Source organism: Leptopilina heterotoma, unplaced genomic scaffold, assembly GCF_015476425.1.
Source record: "Leptopilina heterotoma isolate Lh14 unplaced genomic scaffold, ASM1547642v1 Lhet_169, whole genome shotgun sequence".
Lineage (NCBI taxonomy): Eukaryota > Metazoa > Arthropoda > Insecta > Hymenoptera > Figitidae > Leptopilina > Leptopilina heterotoma.
Window position 1 is genome coordinate 847,287 of NW_025110885.1, and position 22,694 is coordinate 869,980.

Here is a 22,694-nt window from a genome sequence, read left to right on the forward strand (position 1 = left end):
AAGATTATAATTACGGTGACTAACATAATGTTTTAAGATAATTGAATTTTTATAAACAAATCATTGGAAATTTTTAAAATCATTGAAATTTCTTTACATTCTATTAAAAATAATTAAATTCTTTTAAAGAATTTTATTTACAATTTTTCATCAATAATCAAAGGAATAGAATTGAAAAATTTCAAAAATCTTATTTTTCAGAATTTTCAAAAAAAAACTTTGCGAAAATTCAATTTTATATTAAAAAATTTTAAGTGTGTATCTTTTTTTAAATTAATTAATAAAAATTTTAATTATTAATCTTCGCACTAAGAAATATGCATACATTAGAATGTGACTTTTCATAAAATTCTATTATTTATCAATTATTAAATTAAAATGGTTTGTTACTATAACTTCTTCAAAATTATTTTCTTTATTTTAATTCAATTATTATTTTTCTAGAATTTTTAATTATTTTTTATGATGAAAATTGAATTATTGCAAAGAAATTTATAACAAAATTTGTAAATAATTGAAATCCTGTGAAATTTTTATTATTTATGAAAATTTGCATAATTAAATTCTTTTTGGAAATTTTATTACAATAGTAGATATTGAAAATCATTGAAATGAGAAAAATTTTTAAAACTAATTGAAATTAAGACAAGAATTTTATTGCTATTTTTGAAAATATTTAAAATTTGGGTTAAAATTTTGTTATTTATAAAGACAATTGGGATTTCGACCGGAATTTTTTTTTTAAATTTGATCATAATTGAATTTTATTACTTTTGAAAATAATTGAATTTCTGCAATTATTTGTAATTTCTCAAAAATTGAATTTTTTCTAGTGTTTTCAACACAAAATTTGAATTAAAATTTTTTAAATTCTATTATTTTTAAAATAATTTAAAAAATTAAAAATTTTTTAATTCAATTATTGCTAATTTTATTAAAAAAAGTAAGGAAGAAGATAGCTGAGCGCGAATAGTTGCTAATAGTTGTTATACTAATTAAAATTTAGAGAGTAAAATTTTACAATACAACTTATTGTTCATTACGATTTTTATTTTAATTAAATTATTCTTTCAACTAGAATATTTATATTGTGCGAAAATAATTTTCTTTGATGTGACGTAACGAAGAAAATTTTCTCTGCCTGATTGAAAGAATAAATTAAATAATATTGCGAATAAGAAGTGTACTTTGATTGTAAATTGACTCGCGTTTACTGACCAAATAGATCACTCCGACTCAATGGTATCAAAAGAAAAATAAAAGAAGATGAAGAAGAAGAAAGTAACAGAGGCTTCTTTCATTTGTTAAAGGGTGTGTAAAACGTTGTTACATTAAAGGGAAGTCATCGAATAAATGACTTGCTTGTTGAGCGTTTTTGTCCGATTTGCCCACGCGTGTTCTACAAATACATCAGCCTCTCAAGTTCTATAGATTAATTGAACCGAATATGTCACAAAAAAATTGTTTTTTCGATACGAATTTTTCTTCAAGATTCGTAAGAGAATTTTTTTCTTTATATTTTTATTTTCTTTTAATTTTAAAATTTGTGACTTAATCGAAAGTAATTGGTAATTAATAGTAATTAATTACTAGCTAATTAGTGTTTTCAACTGATTAAAATTCTAATTTACTATTTAAACAGACTTTTGTCCATATAGAGTGTTATTTTTTATTTATTTTTTAATTTATTATTTATTTTTTTTATTTATTATTTATTTATTTTCTAGTTATTTTTTTATTTCTTATTTATTTTTTATTTATTTATTTATTTTTTTATTTATTTTTCCGTAATTTTTTTTATTTAAGTTTTTATTTACAGATTAAAGTTTCATTTGTTTTGAAAAAAGAGAAATTTTTGCTTCTTTTTCTTTGAAAGTAATAGAAATTTTTTTTCAGAGAAAGATTTTTTTCTCGCAAAAATAAAAGTTCAAAAATAACATGCAGAAGAAAATAAACTCTCAGGAGAAAAATTATGTTAAAAATAAAAATATTTGACACAAAAATAACTCAGCAGAGTGAGCGTTTAAATAATATGAATTTATTCAGAATATTACACAAGTTTAATTATAATTTAATTTCTTTAATTAAATTGAATTATCAATATCATTTAGTTCAATAAATTTTGTAATCATAAATTTATAAATAATTATTGTAAATATTTTAATTAAAATAATGCATTTTAAATATTTAAACTAAAATAAATTCATAACAATTATTGAATATTATCTCTATTTAAAAATTATATTTTAATTTAAATAAATTTATAATATTTCAATTTAAATTAATTTTTACTATTGAAATTATTTAATTTTTTCAAATTAATTTCTTTCGAAAAATAAATTAAAACTATGAAAAAATGTAAGATTGATTTTTTAATTAAAAAAAGTAGAAAAAAATTAATAAATTATCTTAATTTTAATTCTTTTATCTTTCGGTAAAAATTTGCAAGACTTAAAAAATTACCGTTATTATATTTGGAATTCAACATTTATTTTGACAGTGGGACAAGAAATGAAAGTGTTTAAATTTTTAAATATTTAAAGTGGAGAAAAAAAAGATCACGAATCATTTGTGTGGAAAAAATTTCACACAAATATTTCATTCTTGAGTGAATTTAAAAGGCAAACCATATCCACGTGGTTTTGTGGTTTATGAGCCTCACAGGTACTTCGGGAAACAAACATTACCGCCGGTAATTCGAATCATTGAGCAACATGCGAAAACGATTCGATTTAACGAGATTATATCTCCTCTCGAATTTCTATATATAAATATAAAAACTTATAGTTGTGTTGTGATGTTATCTATCTGCAAGTCTATCTTTTTGCATCTTCAATACTCAATTTTTATTTTTTTTTCTCTTTCTCTTGTTTTTCTCTCCATTTACATCTTAGTTGAAAATAAAATCGTTTTTTATCCTAATGGTCCATTTTATTTCTTTATTTATTAGTTTTATATTCGCTTCTTCGAATTTTCTCAATCTTTTTGTTTTTCGAGACAAAAAACCATTTTTTTTTGTCTCTTTTTGTTTCTTTGCTGTACCATTTTTTTATCTCTTTTTGTTTCTTTGCATTTGAGTTCTTCATTTTTCAAACTTCACTATTTTTTTACACCATTTTTTTTATCAAAATAATGCAAATCACTAATTATTTATTTCCGAAAAATAAATTTCGTAAATCAATATTTAAATTTCAAAAAAAAAAAAAATTCACTAAACAATTTTTTGCGCTTCTATCTAAAAAATACCACTCGACACATTACCTTAGATTAAAAACAAATCTTTTATAATTTAATTTTCAGCGAGTCAAAACAAAATATATGTTTCATTCCGGTGAATCACTCTCGACACGTTTTTAAAAGTAAAAAAAAAAAAAAAGGAAACTGTATAACAGAGTGCGCAGGTGGACTCGGCGCGCGCGATAAGGAAACAAATCCAGAGGCACACACACACACAAGAAAAGAAAAAAAAAAGAAAAGAAGAGGAAGAAGAGTGGGAAAAAAGAACACAAACTAGAAAGTAAAGAAAGAAAGACTCACAAACAAGTAGACCCGTCGCTCTCACATTGGGAGCGAAGCATTGCCTCTCGGACTTTGGATAAATCTCTCTTTCTCTCTCTCTCATACAAATAATCCCCCACGTTGCTTTCAAATATTCGAATCGTCGACCGATCTCGGTTAATGTCGGTTTATTTCGTGCGATGTTTTCGTAGCGTGGGTGGAAAATGAACCGGTAGTAAAGAAGAATACACTCGATTTATATATCTTGAGAGTTGTAGTGAATGATCTATACCAAATGATTGTTTTCAGTCTAGAATTATAATGTCTCATCGGTTAACATTAACAATAATGTAATATATCATTATGAACAGTGATAAATTAATAATTCACTGTAAAAAAAATTTATTTGATTCAAATAACCGATTATTTGTCTATTGTCAAATAAATATTTACTTGAATCAAATAAATATCTACTTGGATCAAATAAATTTTATTTATGTCAAATATATTGTATTAAATAAAATTGTATAAATAATAAATTGTATAAATAATAAATTGTAAATTGAATTGAACAATAATATTAAATAAATAATTTTAGTATTTAAATAAAATATTATTTAAATGACTTAAATAAAAATTATCTTATTCAAGTAAATATTTATTTGATAATAGACAATATTGTCCATTATCAAATAAATATTTACTTGAATCAGATAATCGGTTATTTGAATCAAATTTTTTTGTCAGTGTATATTACTGTTAACAATAATGTAATATTTCATTGTTAACAATAATAAATTTATTAATGTTTAATTAATGAATTAAATTAATCAATTACTGTCACCAATAACAATAAACTGTTAGCACACTGAAAAAAAATTTATTTGTTTCGAATAACCAATTATCTTATCAAATAAATAATTACTTGAAACAAATAATTGTTGTTTAAATCGAATAAATTGTATTTGTTCTAATGTAATTTTAATTATTTTCTTGGTGATTTATTAAAAATTTTAAAATTAATAAAAAATTGAAATTAAAAATTTTTAATATATTAATATAAATAGTATTTCTATCTGTCAGTGGTATTTTAAAAAATATTTTTATATTTTTCCAATATTAATTTGAATAATCAATGTTTGATACTGATTAGTTAATATTTTTCTTATAAAGAATTTTTAACAACTGATAAAAATGCTGAAATGCAGCTTTTTCAATTCATATACGTGGATCATTCCAGATAAAATTTCCATTGAAAATTATTTTTTTCCTTTGAACAATTTTTTTTTAATTCTGTACGAAAAATAAGAAAATACGTATTTTTTTATTTTTTATTGAATGAAAATTGTTGGAAGTTATGATTTTTTTAAATTCAACTTCTTCAGAAGCCGAAGACGTTTTTCTTTAATACTACAAGGAGATAAGAAAAAATTTACTACAAATGAAGTTTACTCGTTTTTTCATGTTTTTATGTTCAATAAAAAATGGCATATTTTCAGCAAAAGTAACTAAAATATTAGTAACTTGATTAAAAAAACATTTCGAAAATTGATCACTGGTTTTGAGAAAAGTCACTTTTTCAAATTAAATTCCTTTTTTACAGACACTTTTGCTGTAGGTAGGCGAATTTTTTTTTATTGAAAATCCAAAAAACGAATAAATTACACACAGTAAATTTTTTATCTCCTAGAAGTATTTAGAGAAAAATGTGTTTAAAAAGTCCTCGGCTCCTGAAGAAATTGAATTTAAAAAAATCACAACTTCACCAATTTTCATCTAATAAAATAATAAAAAATACCTGTTTTCTTATTTTTTATTCAGAATTCGAAAAAAATTGTTTCAAAGAATAAAAAATTTCCAATGAAAATTTCTCCTGGAATGACTATATGAGTCATTCCAGAAGAAATGACTATTGACCTTTTGCTTTTGAATCAGTTAATTAATGAAATAATTTTCTATAAAAAATTCTATGGAAAAAAAAATATTTTTCTAATTAAGTTTTTAATAATTAACAATTACCGATTTATCAGTACGAAAAAATGATTTTTACTAATAAATCAGTAAATATAAACTGATTTTAAATTTAAAGCAAAGAGTCATAAATATCCCCAAATAAAAATTATCAAATCCTCATAAAAATAAGTCTGATTAATTAATTGATGATTATAACTCGAGTAATTACCTCGAACAATTTCTGTTCGTGAAAGACTGCTATTAATTAATAATTATATATACAAGGGTTAAGAGGCAAAAACCGCAAGTATCAAAATTCTATAATACAGTCTCAGTTTTTGTTCTCTAATGAATTATACATATATGCGTATATAATATATGAATTCGAAAATGATGCAGCAGAAAATATTCCTTTCGGTTCATTAATCACAATTAGTCAATAAATTAAACAAATTTTAATTTACTAGCGAACATTTTTTACTAATCAATTCTCAGTAATTTTTCATTAAATCTTCAGTGAAAATTTAAAAATTACTAAATAAAATGTGTAAAATAGATCAATAAAAATTAAAAAGAAAGTCAATAAAAAAAAAAATGAAAAATAAAAAAAAAATCAATAAATTTTTGAAGAAAATTCTTCAAAAAGATGTGATTTCAAAGTTTCTGCTGACAATTTTGTACTACACAACGTGGAGAGATAACTTTTTTAATTTAAGACCGTAAATATCATTATAACAAATCCGTTGTAAGCTTCAGAATAAGAAAAAAAAACTCGAGAGATTTAACTTTTACTTTACAGCCTCACAAAAGTATTTACCAGGATTTAAGTTTGGTGTACGTAACTGAGAGTTGTTATAAGGTGATATATATATATATATATATAACTTTATACATAAGTACTCAAACCTCAAATGAGATCTAGACTTTCATAGAATATTTTGAAAACAATTTTTTCAATTTTTTTCCCACCAAAAAAAAATTCAGCTTCATTACATTTTTTTAAATCAAAATTAAAATTAATCACTTATAAATTATATTAATAAAAGACATAAAAAAATATTACTTTCAGAAGAATCGCCAAAATACAATAAATAAAATAATACAAAAAATAAATAATTGCAAAAATTAAAAATGCAAATAGTACAAAAAATAAACTAAAAAATTAAAACTAAAAATAATATAAAAAATAAATTAATTAATTAAAAATACAAATGGTACAAAAAAATAAATGAAAAAATTAAAAATACAAATAGTACAAAAAATAAATAAATGAAAAAATTAAAAATAGAAAAATTCCGATAGAAATAGTCAAGAAATGAAATCATATCTACGATATGTATATTAAATCGTCTATAAAGTACCAAGTATGTTGCACTATCCACATTGAATCATTTATAAAATGATGTCTCATTAGACTTAATGGACAATTTACTTTATCATTGTGAAATTGTAAATTATCATGAATGTGTGTATATTGCAAGTAAATACACATTTCTAGAGATTAAAATTGATAGTTAAATTGAACGTGAAATAAAAATAGTCTACTGGTATTTATTTTAATATTAGTCACCTTTTTTTTCAAAATTTCAATTCTGAAACTCCACTTCGAAGGATTAGAATCGATTATTTTATGAGGCAAAACGATATCAAGATAAGTGCAATTTACTCAAACTGACACTCGCCTCTCTTTCTCTCTCTCTCTCTTTATATATTTAAATTGCGCGACTATAGAAGTGAACGTCCTTCTCAACTACTTTATTTAATTCTTATTTCTGATCTGAATGATGACCCTATGCGTAACAGCTGCTGCAAATTGTTCTTAAATGCATTCTTATTCTTAGAAAATTCCCAACTAAATTTGGCAGTTAAATTAATGTTCCGAGTAATCTTTGTACATATATATTTACCTCTGTATATTTAAGTACTATACGTCTTGATTAAGACTACTCCTGCACTAAAGAGAGGACTATAAAATTAAAATAATCTTTCTTAACTCTCAACTCATAAATTAACATCAGTGTTCTATTTTTTTTTTTGTTTACACTTTTTTTTCTATTGATTTTCATAAAAGAATTGAAACACTGAAAATAAATTTATTTGATTCAAGTAAATATTTACTTGAACCAAATAATTTTTATTTAATCCCCCCCCCTCCCCCCGAGTTTACAAATTTATAATTTAGATTATAAAAATAGTTTTAAAAAAATTGTTGATCCTCAATTATTTAGTGAAAAAAAATTTACTTTTTCTAATCAAACCGAAAAACAAAGGAAATAATTTCTTATTTTTCATGTAATAATTTTTCTACTTCGCATAAATGTCGTCGAATATAAATTTAAATGTCACGAAATATTGAAGGATATTGGCTTCAAAAAAAAAAAAAAATTTGTAATATATATAGCACATCAGAGAAAGAGAGTGAGAGGGACGTGAGGCGGTTTTTTATTTCTTGAAATTATATTATATGAAAAGAAGAGAGACTAAAAGATAACTGTGAGTAAAGTTGGGAGTTATCGGTTTTATCATATACGAATCGAAAACGTTTTCTAAAATCGTGACCGGTGATGCTCCATCTCTGCACGATCGACCTGTGTGTGAAGGCCTCACCAAAATGATTTATTTATTCAAGGCGGTTTAAAGACGTTCAAAAGATAGAAGATAAAAATTCTCCAGCATCAAATAAATATGGCAATCGAGAAAAAAAATTTTTCTTTTCAAAATTGAAAACAAGTTTTTTCGAGTAAAAAAATTATAGAGAAAAAGAAAAATCTCTTTTCGGGTCGAATGACAAAGAAAAGAATTTTTAATTATTTAAATAAAAAGCAAATTTTATATTTCAATGATTTTGAAGACAAGAAAAAATAAAATTCTAAATTATTTATACAAAGAAAGAAAATTCTGAACTATTTAAATGAAAAGAAAACTCTATAAAATTTAAATAATTTTGCAAATAAGAAAAAAAAAATTTTTAATTGCAAAAATTCTCAAACTAATTTAAATGAAAAAAGAATTCTAAATTATTTAAATAAAAAAAAAAAAATTCTCAAATTATTTGAATGAACAAAATAACTTAAGGAAATTAATTTTGCAAACGAAAGGATTTCGGCGCATATCGCGTACGATTAAAAAAAAATTTTTTAAGACTCAGCAAAAAGTGATGAAATCATATATATATCCGAGGAGTGTGTATCTTGGAACGAAATGTAATTCTTTTCATGGTTTAGTAACACGAGAAAACAATGGAGTTTTTATTTTGAATTTGAACAAACCTCATTCAATTCAAATGATAAACATCAAAAAAATTCTAATTTAAATTTCAATTAAGGACAAAAAAAAACTTGATGTAACATTTTTATAGTTCACGTCCTGAGGGCAAAAAATCAATTCCTGTCTGTCAAACTTTCTTTCTCCCTCAACGCAAGACATTTCTATCAGAGAATTCTGCTCGGAAAGGAGTTTTTTTCGTCAAATTAAATAAAAATTGATTTATTTTAATTATTTTTCTTTTAGTTATTTTATTCTTTACATTTGAATCAATTAACAATTTCATTGATTTGACTTTTTGCTGAAGAAAATCTGATTTATTAGTAGAAACCTTTTTTTTTGTTTTTTTTATTATTTAATGTTCTAATTATTAAAAAATGACTAAAAAATGAATAATAAATAATTACAAAATAACTAAAAAATAATAAACTATTTTTAACTGTGATTCGAAAGCAAAAGGTCAGTCATCGATTTATGGGACATTCCAGGAGAAATTTTCATAGAAAATTGTTTTTTCTCTGGAACAATTTTTTTCGAATTCTATTTAAAAAAATATGAAAATCCGTATTTTTTTATTTTTTTTATTGGATAAAAATTGTGGAAGTTGTGATTTTTTTAATTTCAACTTCTTCAGAAGCCGAAAACGTTTTTTCTGATATACTTCTAGAAGATAGGAACAAATTTTCTGTATCAAAATTTAATAAATAAATAAATTTAATCGTTTTTTCTTAAAGTTATATAAACTTTAAGAAAAAATGATTAAATTTCATAAAGAAATTTTTTTCCCATCTCCTAGAAGTATCAGAAAAAAACGCCTCCTATAAAGTCTTCGGCTTCTAAAGAAGTTGAATTTAAAAAAATCACAACTTCCACAATTTTCATCTAATAAAAAAATAGAAAATACGAGTTTTCTTATTTTTCGTATAGAATTCGAAAAAAAATTGTTCCAAACAAAGAAAAATTTTTAATGAAAATTCCCCCTGAAATGCCCCTTGTATAAAATTAACTTTTAAGTGAGTCACATTCAGAGGGTAATTACGCTCTAAATCTGAATCATTTTGAAATTTTATTTTTATTTGTTCGTTTAATTTATTTGTTTTTAAATATTTGTTTATTTATTTGCTTATTTTTTTGTTTTTTCTTTCTTTATTTTTGTTTGTTTTTTGTTTATTTCTTTCTTTATTTTCGTTTGTTTTTTGTTTATTTCTTTGTTTATTTTTTGTTTGTTTCTTCGTTTATTTCTTTCTTCATTGTTTGTTTATTTCTTCGATTATTTTTTGTTTGTTTCCAAATTGATTTATTTTTATTTTCATTTAATTATAATAATAATAATAATAATAATAATAATAATAATAAAAAAAAATGAAAGTAAAAAGTGCGTCAAAGTGCCCCAAGACTCAAAATTTCCTGTCTTTACTGTAATTTAAAAAAAAATCTTTATTTTCAGCGATACAGTTATGTAATATCTGAATATGATGGACAGTAACTTTCCAGATAAGAGAATGACTGTCCGTATAAACGCGGGCGCGAGAAGACTAGAGGGCAATCTCAACGGAATGTCCCTTATCGTTTTATCAACAAAGATAAGGTTTATTACGTTGGCCTACGTAAACGAAAAGAATTTTCAGGAAACTGCAAAAAAAAAATAGAGAGAAAGGAAAAAAATTTTTTTTTATAAAAATGTGAGTGCGTTGAACCGAAAAATGTGTGACCAGGTATATTTGGACGTATGGCGTCACAGTATGAGTGCGAAGAGCAAAAGCGAAGCAAAAGTTTAAACGCATGGATGAACTTTGGGACGGAACAGGAGCGGCGAACAGACGAGTAAGTGGCTGTTTCCTCTCTCTCTCTCTCTCTCTCTCTCTCTCATTCTCATATATATAATTTTAATTTAAATTGACTTTAATTTTTTTCCTTCCTCTTTTTGTTTCTCTCTCTCTCTCTTTTTTTTTTGGCGAATCGTTGTGAATTTTAAAATAACTTTCAACACGTGCTCATAGTAATGAGTCAATGCTCAAGAGAGAGATCTCTTTAATTTTAGTTTTATACTTCTTTTTGGGAATTTTTCTAAGCTCTCTCTTTCTCTCTTTTTCTCTCTTTCTTTTCTCTAAATCTTTGACTCTTTTTCAACTTTCTCGTTTCTTTAAAAAAGTTTTCTAGTTTTATGATTTTTCAACAACCCAAAGCTTATAGAGTTGAAAGGAAATCTTTTCCAAAAGTTATTTCTGCTTTTTAGTTTCGTTTTTAAAAGCTATTTTGTTTGATAAATTAAGTAGTGTTCTAATTTTTGTCCTAATGTACTAAATTTAGTCTTAATTTCAATTTTTATTAACAATTTTTTTTATTTATTTAATATTTTTATTTAATATTTAATTTCTTAGTTTTAAAATTAAGAAGTACTAATTTTACGAAAGGAATAAAGAAATAAACATTATTTAGCTACCAGAAAGGTAAATGAAACGAAAAAAACTTGTGTTCTGCTTGTCGAAACATTTAACAGTATAAGAGAAAAGATGAATGGAGGTGACGTGAGGAATAAATCTTCATACGATTGTAAGGAGTTGAAGGATATTGTATATATAATGGTGAATTACTAAACTCATGATACAATTCATTGTATACGTAAATTCACTTGTTAATTAACTAATTAGCGAGTACCTTCTAATTGACTGATAAAGCACCCCACTCGTCAGAATCTAGATTGATAATGATGTTCCAGCCAGACACATTAACGTCACAGGAAACGAGAGTTTCGTTCAAAGCTTGTGTTGCCTCTCATGCTTTATCAATATCGATTACAGCTAAATTATAAACGGTTCTAGGAAAATTAGGCATAAATATTGCCTCAAATATTTTGAAGGAAAAATGATACTGTGAATAATATGGTAACTTAACCGTATATTAGGGAAAACTTGGAGGGAACCTATAGAAAATTAGTGGGAACTTAAAGAAAATTAGGAAAGTCTAGAGAAAACTTGAGAACATTTAGAGAAAAAATAGAAAAGTAGGGAAAATTTAAAGAAACTTGGGGAAACTTAAAAAAAACTAGAAAACTAGAGAAAACTTTTATGGGAAACTCAGAGAAAAACTGAGAAAATTTAAAGAAAAAAATAGAAAACTAAAGAAAATTTAGAGAGATCTAAAAAAAAGACGAGAAATTTTAAAGAAAGAAATAGAAAATTGAAGAAAACTTAGAGAAACCTTAAAAAAATTGGAGAAAAAAATGGAAATCTAGAGAAAATTTAAAGAAAGAAAAGAAAACTTATGGAAAACTCAGAGAAAACTGAGAAAATTTAAAGAAAAAAATAGAAAACTAGAGAAAACTTTTATGGGAAACTTAGAGAAAATTTGAGAAAATTTAAAGAAAAAAATAGAAAACTAGAGAAAACTTAAAAAAAACTATAAAAAATTTAAAGAAGGGAATTAAAAAATTGGATAAAACTTACAGAAAGTATAAATAATTTAAAGAGAAGAATTAGAAAACTGGAGAAAACTTAAAGAAACAATAAAAAATTTTTGGGATAAAAACAGAAAAATAAAGAAAACTTAGACGCATGTAAAAAAAGACGAGAAAGTTTAAAGAAAACTAGAAAACTAAGAAAAAAAAATTGAGAGCTAGAGAAAATTAAAAGAAAAAATAGAAGACTAAAGAAAATTTAGAGAAAAAAATAGAAAAATAAAAAAACCTAGAGAGATCTAAATAAGAAAAGAAGAGAAATTTTAAAGAAAAAAGAATAGAAAACTAGAGAAATGCTTTGAAAAAAAATTGACGGCTAGACAAAATTAAAAAGAAAAATAGAAAACTAGAGGAAATTTAAAAAAAACTTTGAATAAATTAGTGAAAAAATAGAAAACTAAGATAAATTTATCAAGAAAAAGAAAATTCAGAATAAACAGGGAAAATTTAGAGAAAAGAAGTAGAAAACTAGATAAAATTTAGAGAGAAAAAAGAAAACTCAGAAAAAACAGAAAATGTAGAGAAAAAAAGAAAGCTCAGAGACAACAGAGAAAATTTAAAGAAAAAAAATAGAAAACTAAAGAAAAGTTTATAGGAAAAAAAGAAAACTCAGAGAAAAAATTGAGAACTTGAGAAAATGTAAAGGAAAAATATAGAAAACTAAAGAAAAGTTTATAGGAAAAAAAGAAAACTCAGAGAAAAAATTGAGAACTTGAGAAAATGTAAAGGAAAAATATAGAAAACTAGAAAACTTTATAGGAATAAAAGAAAACTCAGAGAAAAAATTGAGAACTTGAGAAAATGTAAAGGAAAAATATAGAAAACTAGTGAAAACTTAGAAAAACTATAAAAAATTTTTGAGAAAAAAAAGAAAACTAACGAAAACTTGAAGAAAAAAAATTGAGAACTAGAAAAAATTTTTAAAAAAATAGAAAATTAGAGAAAATTTCGAGAAACTTTCAAATATTTAGAAAAAAAAATTTATAAAACTGAAGAAATCTTCGAGAAAAGTAAAAGAAAATAAAGAAAATTTTCAAGAAAGAAAGTAGAAAACTAAAGAAATTTTTAGAAAAAAAAAAAATTGAGAACTAGAAACAATTTAATGAAAAAAGAGAAAATTGGAGAAAATTCAGAAAAAGGGTAGAAAATTTAGAGAAACTTTAAAAAATTTTGGGAAAAAATAGAAAACTGGAGTAAATTTAGAGAAAAAAAAGAAAACTCAGAAAAAACTTAAAGAAAAAATTGAAAATTAGAAATAATTTTTAAAAAAATATAAAACTAGATAAAACTAAGAGAAAATTTATAGATAAAGAAATAGAATGCTATAGAAAACTTACAGAAAATGAAAGAAAATTTGGTGTAAATAAATAAGAAACGAGAAAAAATTTAGTAAAAAAAATAAAAAACTAAAAAAAAAACTTCAAAAAATCATAAAAAAAGAGAAAAAATAGATAACTTGGGAAGCTTCTGAGGAAATTTAGAGAAAAAAATTAAAGTTGAGAGAACTTCTAAAAAAACCGAAGAAAGTTTCAAAAAAAACCGGAGAAAATTTAAAAAATAAGTAGAAAATTAGAGAAAAATTCGAGAAACATTAAAAAATTAGTGAAAAAAATAGAAAACTATTGAAAATTAAAAAAAAACACTAGGGAAACCAGAGAAAACTTAGAAAATAAACAGAAAAATATGAGAAATTTGAGAAATATTAAAAAAATAGGGGAAAAAAATAGAAAACTAGATCAAATTTAGAGAAAAATAGAAAATTAGAGAAAACTGAGAAAATTTATGGAGAAAAAAATAGAAAACTAGAGCAAATTTAAAGAAAAATAGAAGATTAGAGAAAACTGAGAAAATTTGTGGAGAAAAAAATAGAAAACTAGAGAAAATTTAGAAAAAACCTTAAAAATTTAGAGATGAAAATTATAAACCAGAGAAAACTTAGAAAATAAACAGGAAACTATGAAAATTTTGAGAAACATTAAAGAAATAGAGAAAAAAAAATAGAAAACTAGAGAAAATATAGAGAAAAATTGAAAATTACTTAAAAAAAATTTTTTTGAGATAAAAATAGAAAACTAGTGAAAATGCATAAAAACCCAAAAAAAATTTAGAGAAGAAAATTATAAACCAGAGAAAATTTAGAAAAAGCATGATAAATTTAGAGAAAAAATCAGAAAACTCCAGAGAGAACTTTCTGACAATTTCGAGAAATTTTCACATGAAAAAGAGAATAAGGAATTATTGAATTTTCCCAAGTGTATAAAAATTAAACAAGTTCTATTATTCATTTATTGAATAGGATTTTAGGTTGACGGAAGTGTTGAAAGGGTTAACATCCTTTGATTGGCCTAGTTAGCCCGACAGTCTGTTCTGCATATCTAACCAAGCTGTTTCAGAGACGAGAGTCCCCATATATACATACACTATGCTAAATCACCAATGGCTTGTTTAATATTGAATTCAAGTTTAAACAACATTCAAAGCTAAATCCAATGCCACGATATTTTATGCTCTTTACGAATATTGAAACTAATCAAAGGATTTTATATATACAAAATAAATACATATAGAATTAAAAAATGAAAATTTCATTTCCAATTTTTATCATTTTTCATAACCGCAGAAAGAGAGGATTACTTTTTGCGTTCTATTAATTTTCACTTTTCTCTATACTTTAATTATTTCCAAAAGCTTTATCCATTATCACACAAAGAATTGAAAATTAAAATAGAAAAAAAAAAAATATTTTGGGAGATTATAAAAAGTGGAACGAAAATTAATTGTTAACTATTAAAAAAATTTGACTTAATATTTTTATATTTTCTATTTATATTAAAATATCAGTTTTTCTTATGTAAATAAATTTTATTTGATTCAAAATAAAAGATTTTTCTTTTAAGGAAAATTGAAATGAAAAATACTGAGAGATTATAAATGGTGATAAATACATAGTAGAAAAAAAAGAAATTTTTCAGTTAAAAGGCATTTTCTCAATTAATTACTGCCTCATTGGAACTTCTTTAATGGACAGGAAGCTGTTCATTCTAATTTACTTGATGAGTAGCGTCGAAAGCTTTTATACAGCCCAGTAAAAAAAAAGTTGATTAACTCGAATAAAAAAGGAAGCAATGACAAAAAGTACAAATAAAAAAAGTAAATAAAAAATATATATAAATATAGAAATATATGAATAGAAAAATATTAACAAAAAATACATAAATAATGGCATGAAAATAAAAGTATATGAATAAAAAGATATAAATAAAAATATAAATAAAAATATAAATAAAAATATAAATAAAAATATACGAATAAAAATATATGAATAAAAATATATAAAGAAAAAATAAACAAATAAAAATACTTAAATAAAAAATAAATAAAAAATAAATAAAAATCCATACAGAAGTATAAATAACTTTTAATAATTTTTTTTCAAAAAAAAAAATTTTTCTCAAGTAATTAATTTAAATTATCTCACTCCTGATTTTCTTCTCTCACTTTTTTCCCGTTTACAAACACAAAAAAAAAGACAAGAAAACTAATTGAAAATATTTTAAAAGAAGAAGAAGTACCAACTTTTTCCCTACTAAAAAGCAATTTCTTTCAAAGATGAAATATTAAATTAAAAAATTTACAAAAATAAATTAAAAAGCAATGTCTAATGAAACAGACTGGATCAATAAAATGGGTGAAAAAAAAATAGTGAATTATTGAAAAATCTCTAATAGCACGCAAATGGAAAAGAGATGTAGAAAATGTCAAGATAATGAATGATACGTCAGCGAAAATTAAAAATATAATTGCCAACTGAGAAAGAAAGTCGACAGCGTATATAGCAGATGGTGGTCTTGGTGAGAAAATATAATTTTTTCGTTTTAATTAAGATCAAAACTCTTCGAAAAAAAAAATTGATGCAAAAAGTAGGAAAAAAAAACTGTATAAGAGAATTTACCAAAGAGAGGAGCCTTGGACTATTCATCACTAAAGAGCAATTGAACTTAGTACGCTTATTTACACAAATACTAAATATTAATTATTCCTGAAATTATTTCCCGAGAGCAAAATGAAAATTCTGACTAATGGTCTCTATTATTTCATGAGAGAGAGAGAGAGAAAAAAAGAATAATACGCGATTCATTACATTTCTTAAAGAAATCGCAAAAGTGGAATAAAATATAAGGGAAAAAAATGATGACGATATTTTTTGTTTTTCTATTTCTTTTATTTTTTATAAAAAATAAAAAATTGTAAAAAATCGTTTCTAAAGTAACCGTTGCTTGAAGCATCGTTTCCATATTTATCGTTGCTGGGAAAATTGTTTAGATAGTAATCATTGCTGGAAAAACTGTTTCTTAAAAAATCGTTTAGATAGTAGCAATTGCTGGAAAAATCGTTTCCATATTAACTATTGCTGTGAAAATCGTTTAAATAGTAACCATTGATAAAAAAATCGTTGCTAGGAAAATCGTTTAGATAGTAACTATTGTTGGAAAAACTGTTTCTAGAATAATCGTTTAGATAGCAGTCATTGCTAGAAAAATCGTTTAGATAGAACCATTGATAGAACAATCGTTACTAGGAAAATCGTTTAGATAGTAACCATTGAAAGAAAATCTTTTAGATAGTAAACAGTGCTAGAAAAATCGTTTAAATAGTAACAGTTGCTGGGAAAATTCTTTAGATAGTAACCATTGCTATAAAAACCGTCAAAAAAATCGTTTCTATAGTAACCGTTGCTACTAAAATCGTTTAGATAATAACCATTTATAGAAAGATCATTTAGATCGTAGCCACTGCTGGAAAAATCAATTCCTTAATAACCCTGGCTAGTAAAATATCCTTTAGATAGTAAAGATTGCTAGAAAAATCGTTTCCATAGTAACCGTTACTAGTAAAATCATTTAAATAGTAACAATTACTAGAAAAACCGTTAGAAAAAACGTTATTAGGAAAATCGTTTAGATAGTAACAATTGCTAGAAAAACTTTTTGAAAAATCGTTGCTGGTAACATCATTTAGATAGTAACCATTGCTTGAAAATCGGTTGGAAAAATCGTTCCTACTGTAAGCCTAATTGGATAAATCGTTTCCTTAATAACCGTTGCTGGGAAAATGGTTTAGATAGTAACCATTGCTGGAAAATCGTTTAGATAGTAACCCTTGCTAATAAAATCGTTGCGATAGTAATAATTGCTAGAAAAATCGTTTTTATAGTAGCCATTGCTAGAAAAATCGTTTTATAGTAACCGTTGCCAGGAAAATCGTCTAAATAGTAACCATTGCTAGAAAAACCGTTTAGACAGTAGCCATTGCTAGAAAAATCGTTTCCATAGTAACCATTGCTAGTAAAATCGTTTAGACAGCAACCATTGCTACACAATTTTTCTAAGGATGTCAAATTGTCTCAATTTGATATCCTAAGGAAAACTGTACAAAAAAACTGTTGTTATAGTAAAATCATTGTTAGGAAAATCGTACACCTAAATAATAATGAAAGATTTGACAAATAGAAAATCTGAATGCAAATTTTTGAATCTTTTCTTTTCTTTTCCTTTCCTGTTTTTTTTTTTTTTTTTTAGTGAAAGGAAAAGAAGACAGGAAATTTTTTTTTTTGCCGGCGTGTGGCGCCTAGACGAAAAGACAGAGAGTAAATTGAGAGTGAAATGTCGCACGTGAAATATTTTGCGAGCTTAACTTTCGGGGCATCACCCACTCGAGGTTAACGTAACTACGTGAATGGAATGCGACGCGTATTTCTGTGCATTATGCTCGTGAACATAAGCGAGTTTACGATTGCATCTTGGTCAACCCAGTGGGGGGGTTGTAGGGTGCTGCTACCATAGGAAAAGGAGGAGGGGAGGGGGGCGAGGGTGATCGCATACGCGAATTACTCCCATGCATACCAATCTCTAACAGAGAATATATACCTTTCGGTATGATAGTACAGCTTTAACGCACACACACACACAGACAGATTTAATAATAGTCTTACATGCATTTTCATTCATGAGAAAACATTCTCTCGAATCTTGATCTTTGGTTGAGGGTTTTTTTTCTTTTTTTACTGATTCATAACCGAGAGTTCCATTGAATCGATTTTTTTTTGTTTTATTTCTATTCTTTTAGTTTTTTTTTTAAATTCTTGTAGTTTTTTTTTGTTCTTTTAGTTAATTTTGTTGTTTGATTTTTTAGTTAATTTCTTTAGCTAATTTTTTAGGTTTTTTTAGTTACAATTATTTTATAGAATATCACCCTTATTATTTATTATCATTATTATGCAAAATTTAAAATTTCTTAATTTTCAAAAATTCAAATTTAATTTTTGAATGATTTCAGATTCAAAAATTTCAAAATTCACTTATTGAATTGAATTATTTTTAACAAAATTTTAATACAATTTTACGAAATGAGTCAATTATTTCCAAAAAATTGTTTAAAATTTTTCGACAGAATTAAATTATCGGCTAAACATTTAATCAAATTCTTTTACAAAAAATAAATTATTTTTATAAATAACAAAATTCTTCTTATGAATTCAAGTATTATCAATAAAATTTTAATAAAATTTCACGAAAGGTTTTAATTATTTTAAAAAATTGTAATAGGTACAACAATTTTTCTAAAGAATTCAATTATATAATTATTCCAATTAATTATAATTGAATTTTTTATAAAAATTTAATTATTTTCAAAAATAATTGAATACTAAATAATTATAATTATATAATAAATTTCTTCGTATGAATTCAATTATTTTCCGTAGAATTTTTATTAAAATTTCTTCAAAGAGTTAAATTATTTAAAAAAATTGTACAATAAAATTCTGTAAAAAATTAAATTAATTGTACATATTTCCAAAAAATTATCAAAAGATTCAATGAAAATTATAAAAAAAATTATAATTTTCAAAAAAATTTAAAAAGTCCTTCAAAAGAATTTAATTATTTAATTCTAATAGAATGGTTCAATGGAAATAAAATTTTCTATCAATAATTTTAATAAAATTATTAATTAGGTACAATTTTTAAGAAAATCGATTATATTTAACAAATTAAAGAAATTCTCTCGAAAGAATTCAATTATTTTCATTATTTTAATAAAATTCTTTGAATGAATTCGCAATTATTTTACTAAATTGTTATAAAATTCTGAGAAGAATTTAATTATACTTTATAAAATTTTTTAATAAAATCCATTAATTAATTATTAACAAACACGATTAATTTAAAAATTTGAAATAAATTCTTCATGAAATTTAATTACTTTCGAAATTTTCAATTAAAATTTATTAAAAATCTCCATTATTTTTAAAAAATTTAAAGAAATTCTTCAAAATAATGAAAATATTTTCAAAAATTTTAATAAAATTCTTCGCAAGAATTCAAATATTTTCAATACAATTTTAATGAAATCTCTCGAAAGAATTAAATTATATTTTTAAAAATTTCGATGAAATTCTTCGAAGGAATTCAATTATCATTAAATTTTTTGATAAAATTCTTCGCAAGAATTCAACGATGTTTAGTATATTAATTTTATTTAAAACATTTTAAAAGAACATTTTATTTCATTTTTTTTTTGTTAATTTTTCTTTTATGTAAAAATTATTTTCCATCCTGAAACTTATTTATTTTTCTTACTTTACTATACCCTGAAAAAGCGATATATTTAACTCAGAGCCAACAAGATTTTTTTCAAATAAATTTTATTTGGTTTTAATAAAAATTTATTTGATTCAAATAAAAGTTTTATTTATGTCGAATAAAATTTTTTATTTTAAACAAATAAATAATCTACTTAGCTCTGAGATAAATATACTTTAATTTAACTCAAATAAATTATATTTGGTTTAAATAAAATTTCTCTCCGGGTGATAAATTATTAGAAAATATTTCTACTTTTATTAATAATTACAATTTATTATTTTATCAATTAATTATATTAATTAATGATAGAAGCTATTTATTTCTTAATTAATTATTATTGATATACTGTAATATATTAATAAATTATAAATTAATATTTTTACTTAGTAAATCATTTTCAATAAGAAATATAATTTTTAGATAAAAGAAAAATTGCTTGGAGGAAATTAGAGTAAATTAATCAGCTTTTGGGGAAAATAGAAGAAATAAATAAAAAAGCAACATTCCATTAAATGTTCAATTCAGAACGAATTTTTGGAAAAAAAGGAACTCCAAGCAGGAAACGAAGATTATTGGATCGGGTATTTGAAGTATTGTGAGTTGTGTGCAGTGTTATCGGTAAGGGACGCACTTGCTCAACCCTCCTTCAAACCATTTTTCTCAATTCCATCTTTCAAATGTACTCACTCGCACACCTCAATCTGTATACACATATATATATTTTTTTTACATAATACCAAAGGTTTGTCGAGGCACAAAGCCATTTTCAATGAATAGGAGAAACGTTTGTGTGCTAGCAAAAATAGTATTGCTTTATAATAGCAAAAAAAGAAAATTCACAATTGAATATTTCCTGATTTAGAAAAAAATCTCTGATAGTGTTCTTTTTTTAACAAAATTAATTGTTTTGAAATATTAAATTTTTTTTTTTTTTTGAAAATGACAATTTATTTGTAGTAATATTTTTCTTGGAGTTTGATTTTCATTCTTAAATGTAGAATAAAAATCGAATGATTTCATCCACTGAACGGTACTCTAGGGAGGCTAGTGCCTCACATAAACTAGTAATGGATTTTCAAATCTATAAATCGATCTGGATACTTTCTACAATATTTCACTGGGAATTACAATTTTCCATTGAGGATTTTTTTTTCTTTTCAATTTTTCCTTCAATTTTATTCGTTGGTTTTTTTCGCATTTTTTTTTTTTGAAAAACTTCCTTTGAAGTCTATAAAACGGAAAGTTTTTACTGTTTTAAATAACCCTTTACTCTGATTGAAATCAGTGATTTTAAAATTCTATTTTTATTCAAATTTTCTGATTTGAATTTTTTTGGGGGAATTTGCAATTTATTTATTTATTTATTTACGTATTTATTTATTTTGTGGAGTTTTTCCAAAATGCACTGACAAAAAAACAAATAAATTTTTTTTTCAGTGTATTTTCAATTTAAATAAATAAAATATAAAGTATAAATTTTTCGTATATAGGAGGAAAATTTATTTTCGTGAAAATTGTCTGTATGGAAAATCTGTTTCTAAATTTAGAGCGATTTGGACAATTTTTCCTTCGTAGAGTTTTTGTCCATGAAAATTTTCTTCTTTTCTTTCCAAAAAAGTATAGAATTAAATTAAAACCTATGAAAAAAAAAGAAATCAATAGGAAAATATAAAATTTACTCACATTGGTGGTGTCGTCGAGTTTTCGCTTCCATGCATCGCTACGTTCGATTAATGCGTTCCACTGCTCGGACAATTTATTCACTTCTCTGCGAATGCTGCGCGTTAATTCGCGGGCCTGCTCCTCTGCACTTCTATAGCCCCTCGAATCTCCATCCAGTTCTCGACCAGCTGAAATAAAAAAAATAAAAAAATAAAATAAACCAATACCGTTAACGGGTCATGTGATCTATGGTGCCAAAAAAATAAATTAATAAAACTTTTCAAATTCGCAAACCAAAAGAATTCGATAATTTATACTTTTATAATAAAATATTTATATTTAAAATTCCTCCCTTTTTATATTTCATATTTCAAAACTCCCACTCGACATTATAAAAAAATTGGCATCTCTATTCGATATTATTAAAAATTCTCATTCGATATTATTAAAATTCCTTTATTCAAAATTATCGAAAATTCACGTAAAAATTAAAAAATTGAAGGAAAAATAAAATATAACACAAATAATTAAATTTTATTGAATAATTCCCTTTTTAACTAATTAAAAATTCCTTTTTAATAATGGAATTAAGTATGAAGCAAGAAGAGGACAACTAGATAATAAATTGAGGGAGAAATAAAATATAAAATAAATAATTAAATTCTATTTAATAATTTAAATTTAAATTCTATTTAATAATTCCCTTTTAATATTAACAAGCTAAAATAATGCGCGTGTGTAATTTTTTAATTTAACTTATTTAACTTAATTTTTACTTATGTAGTTTAAAATTAATTAAATTTTCAAGTTCGTTTACAATTTTCATAAATAGATGAATATTGATAAAATTTTATAAAATTTCAATTTTCAATGAATTTCATTAGAAATTTTAAAGATTACTTAGGTTTTTAAAAATTTTAACAAATTCAAATTCTTCTGAAATTTGTTAAATTTTTTAATGTATATTTAATTAATTATTAAAAATAGCGGATTTATAGACGAATTTTGCTCAAAAACACTAAAAAAAATTGAATTTTGGAAAAATTATAAATGATTGCATAAAATTCAATTATTTTCAAAAGTAATCAAATTCTTTTTCAAAATTCAATTATTTTAAACATTTTTAATAAAATTCTTGTCAAAATTTAATTTTTTTAAAAATTTTAATAAAATTTTTGGAAAAATTTCAATTATTTTCAAAAATTTGCCTCAAT

The 22,694-nt window shown here is 23.5% G+C and overlaps 1 protein-coding gene across 8 annotated transcripts in view; it reads right to left on the reverse strand.

The window, feature by feature from the left end:
• Positions 1-22,694, reverse strand: part of LOC122499558 (dystrophin, isoforms A/C/F/G/H-like) — a 557,697-nt gene that overhangs the window by 78,102 nt on the left and 456,901 nt on the right. For 7 of the 8 annotated variants that reach the window (XM_043607985.1, XM_043607988.1, XM_043607987.1 and 4 more), the window contains one exon: positions 21,502-21,668. In XM_043607985.1, the coding sequence (XP_043463920.1) occupies positions 21,502-21,668 (167 nt within the window). The remainder of the gene's footprint in view (positions 1-21,501; positions 21,669-22,694) is intronic. The other variant, XM_043607986.1, reaches the window with a different exon arrangement.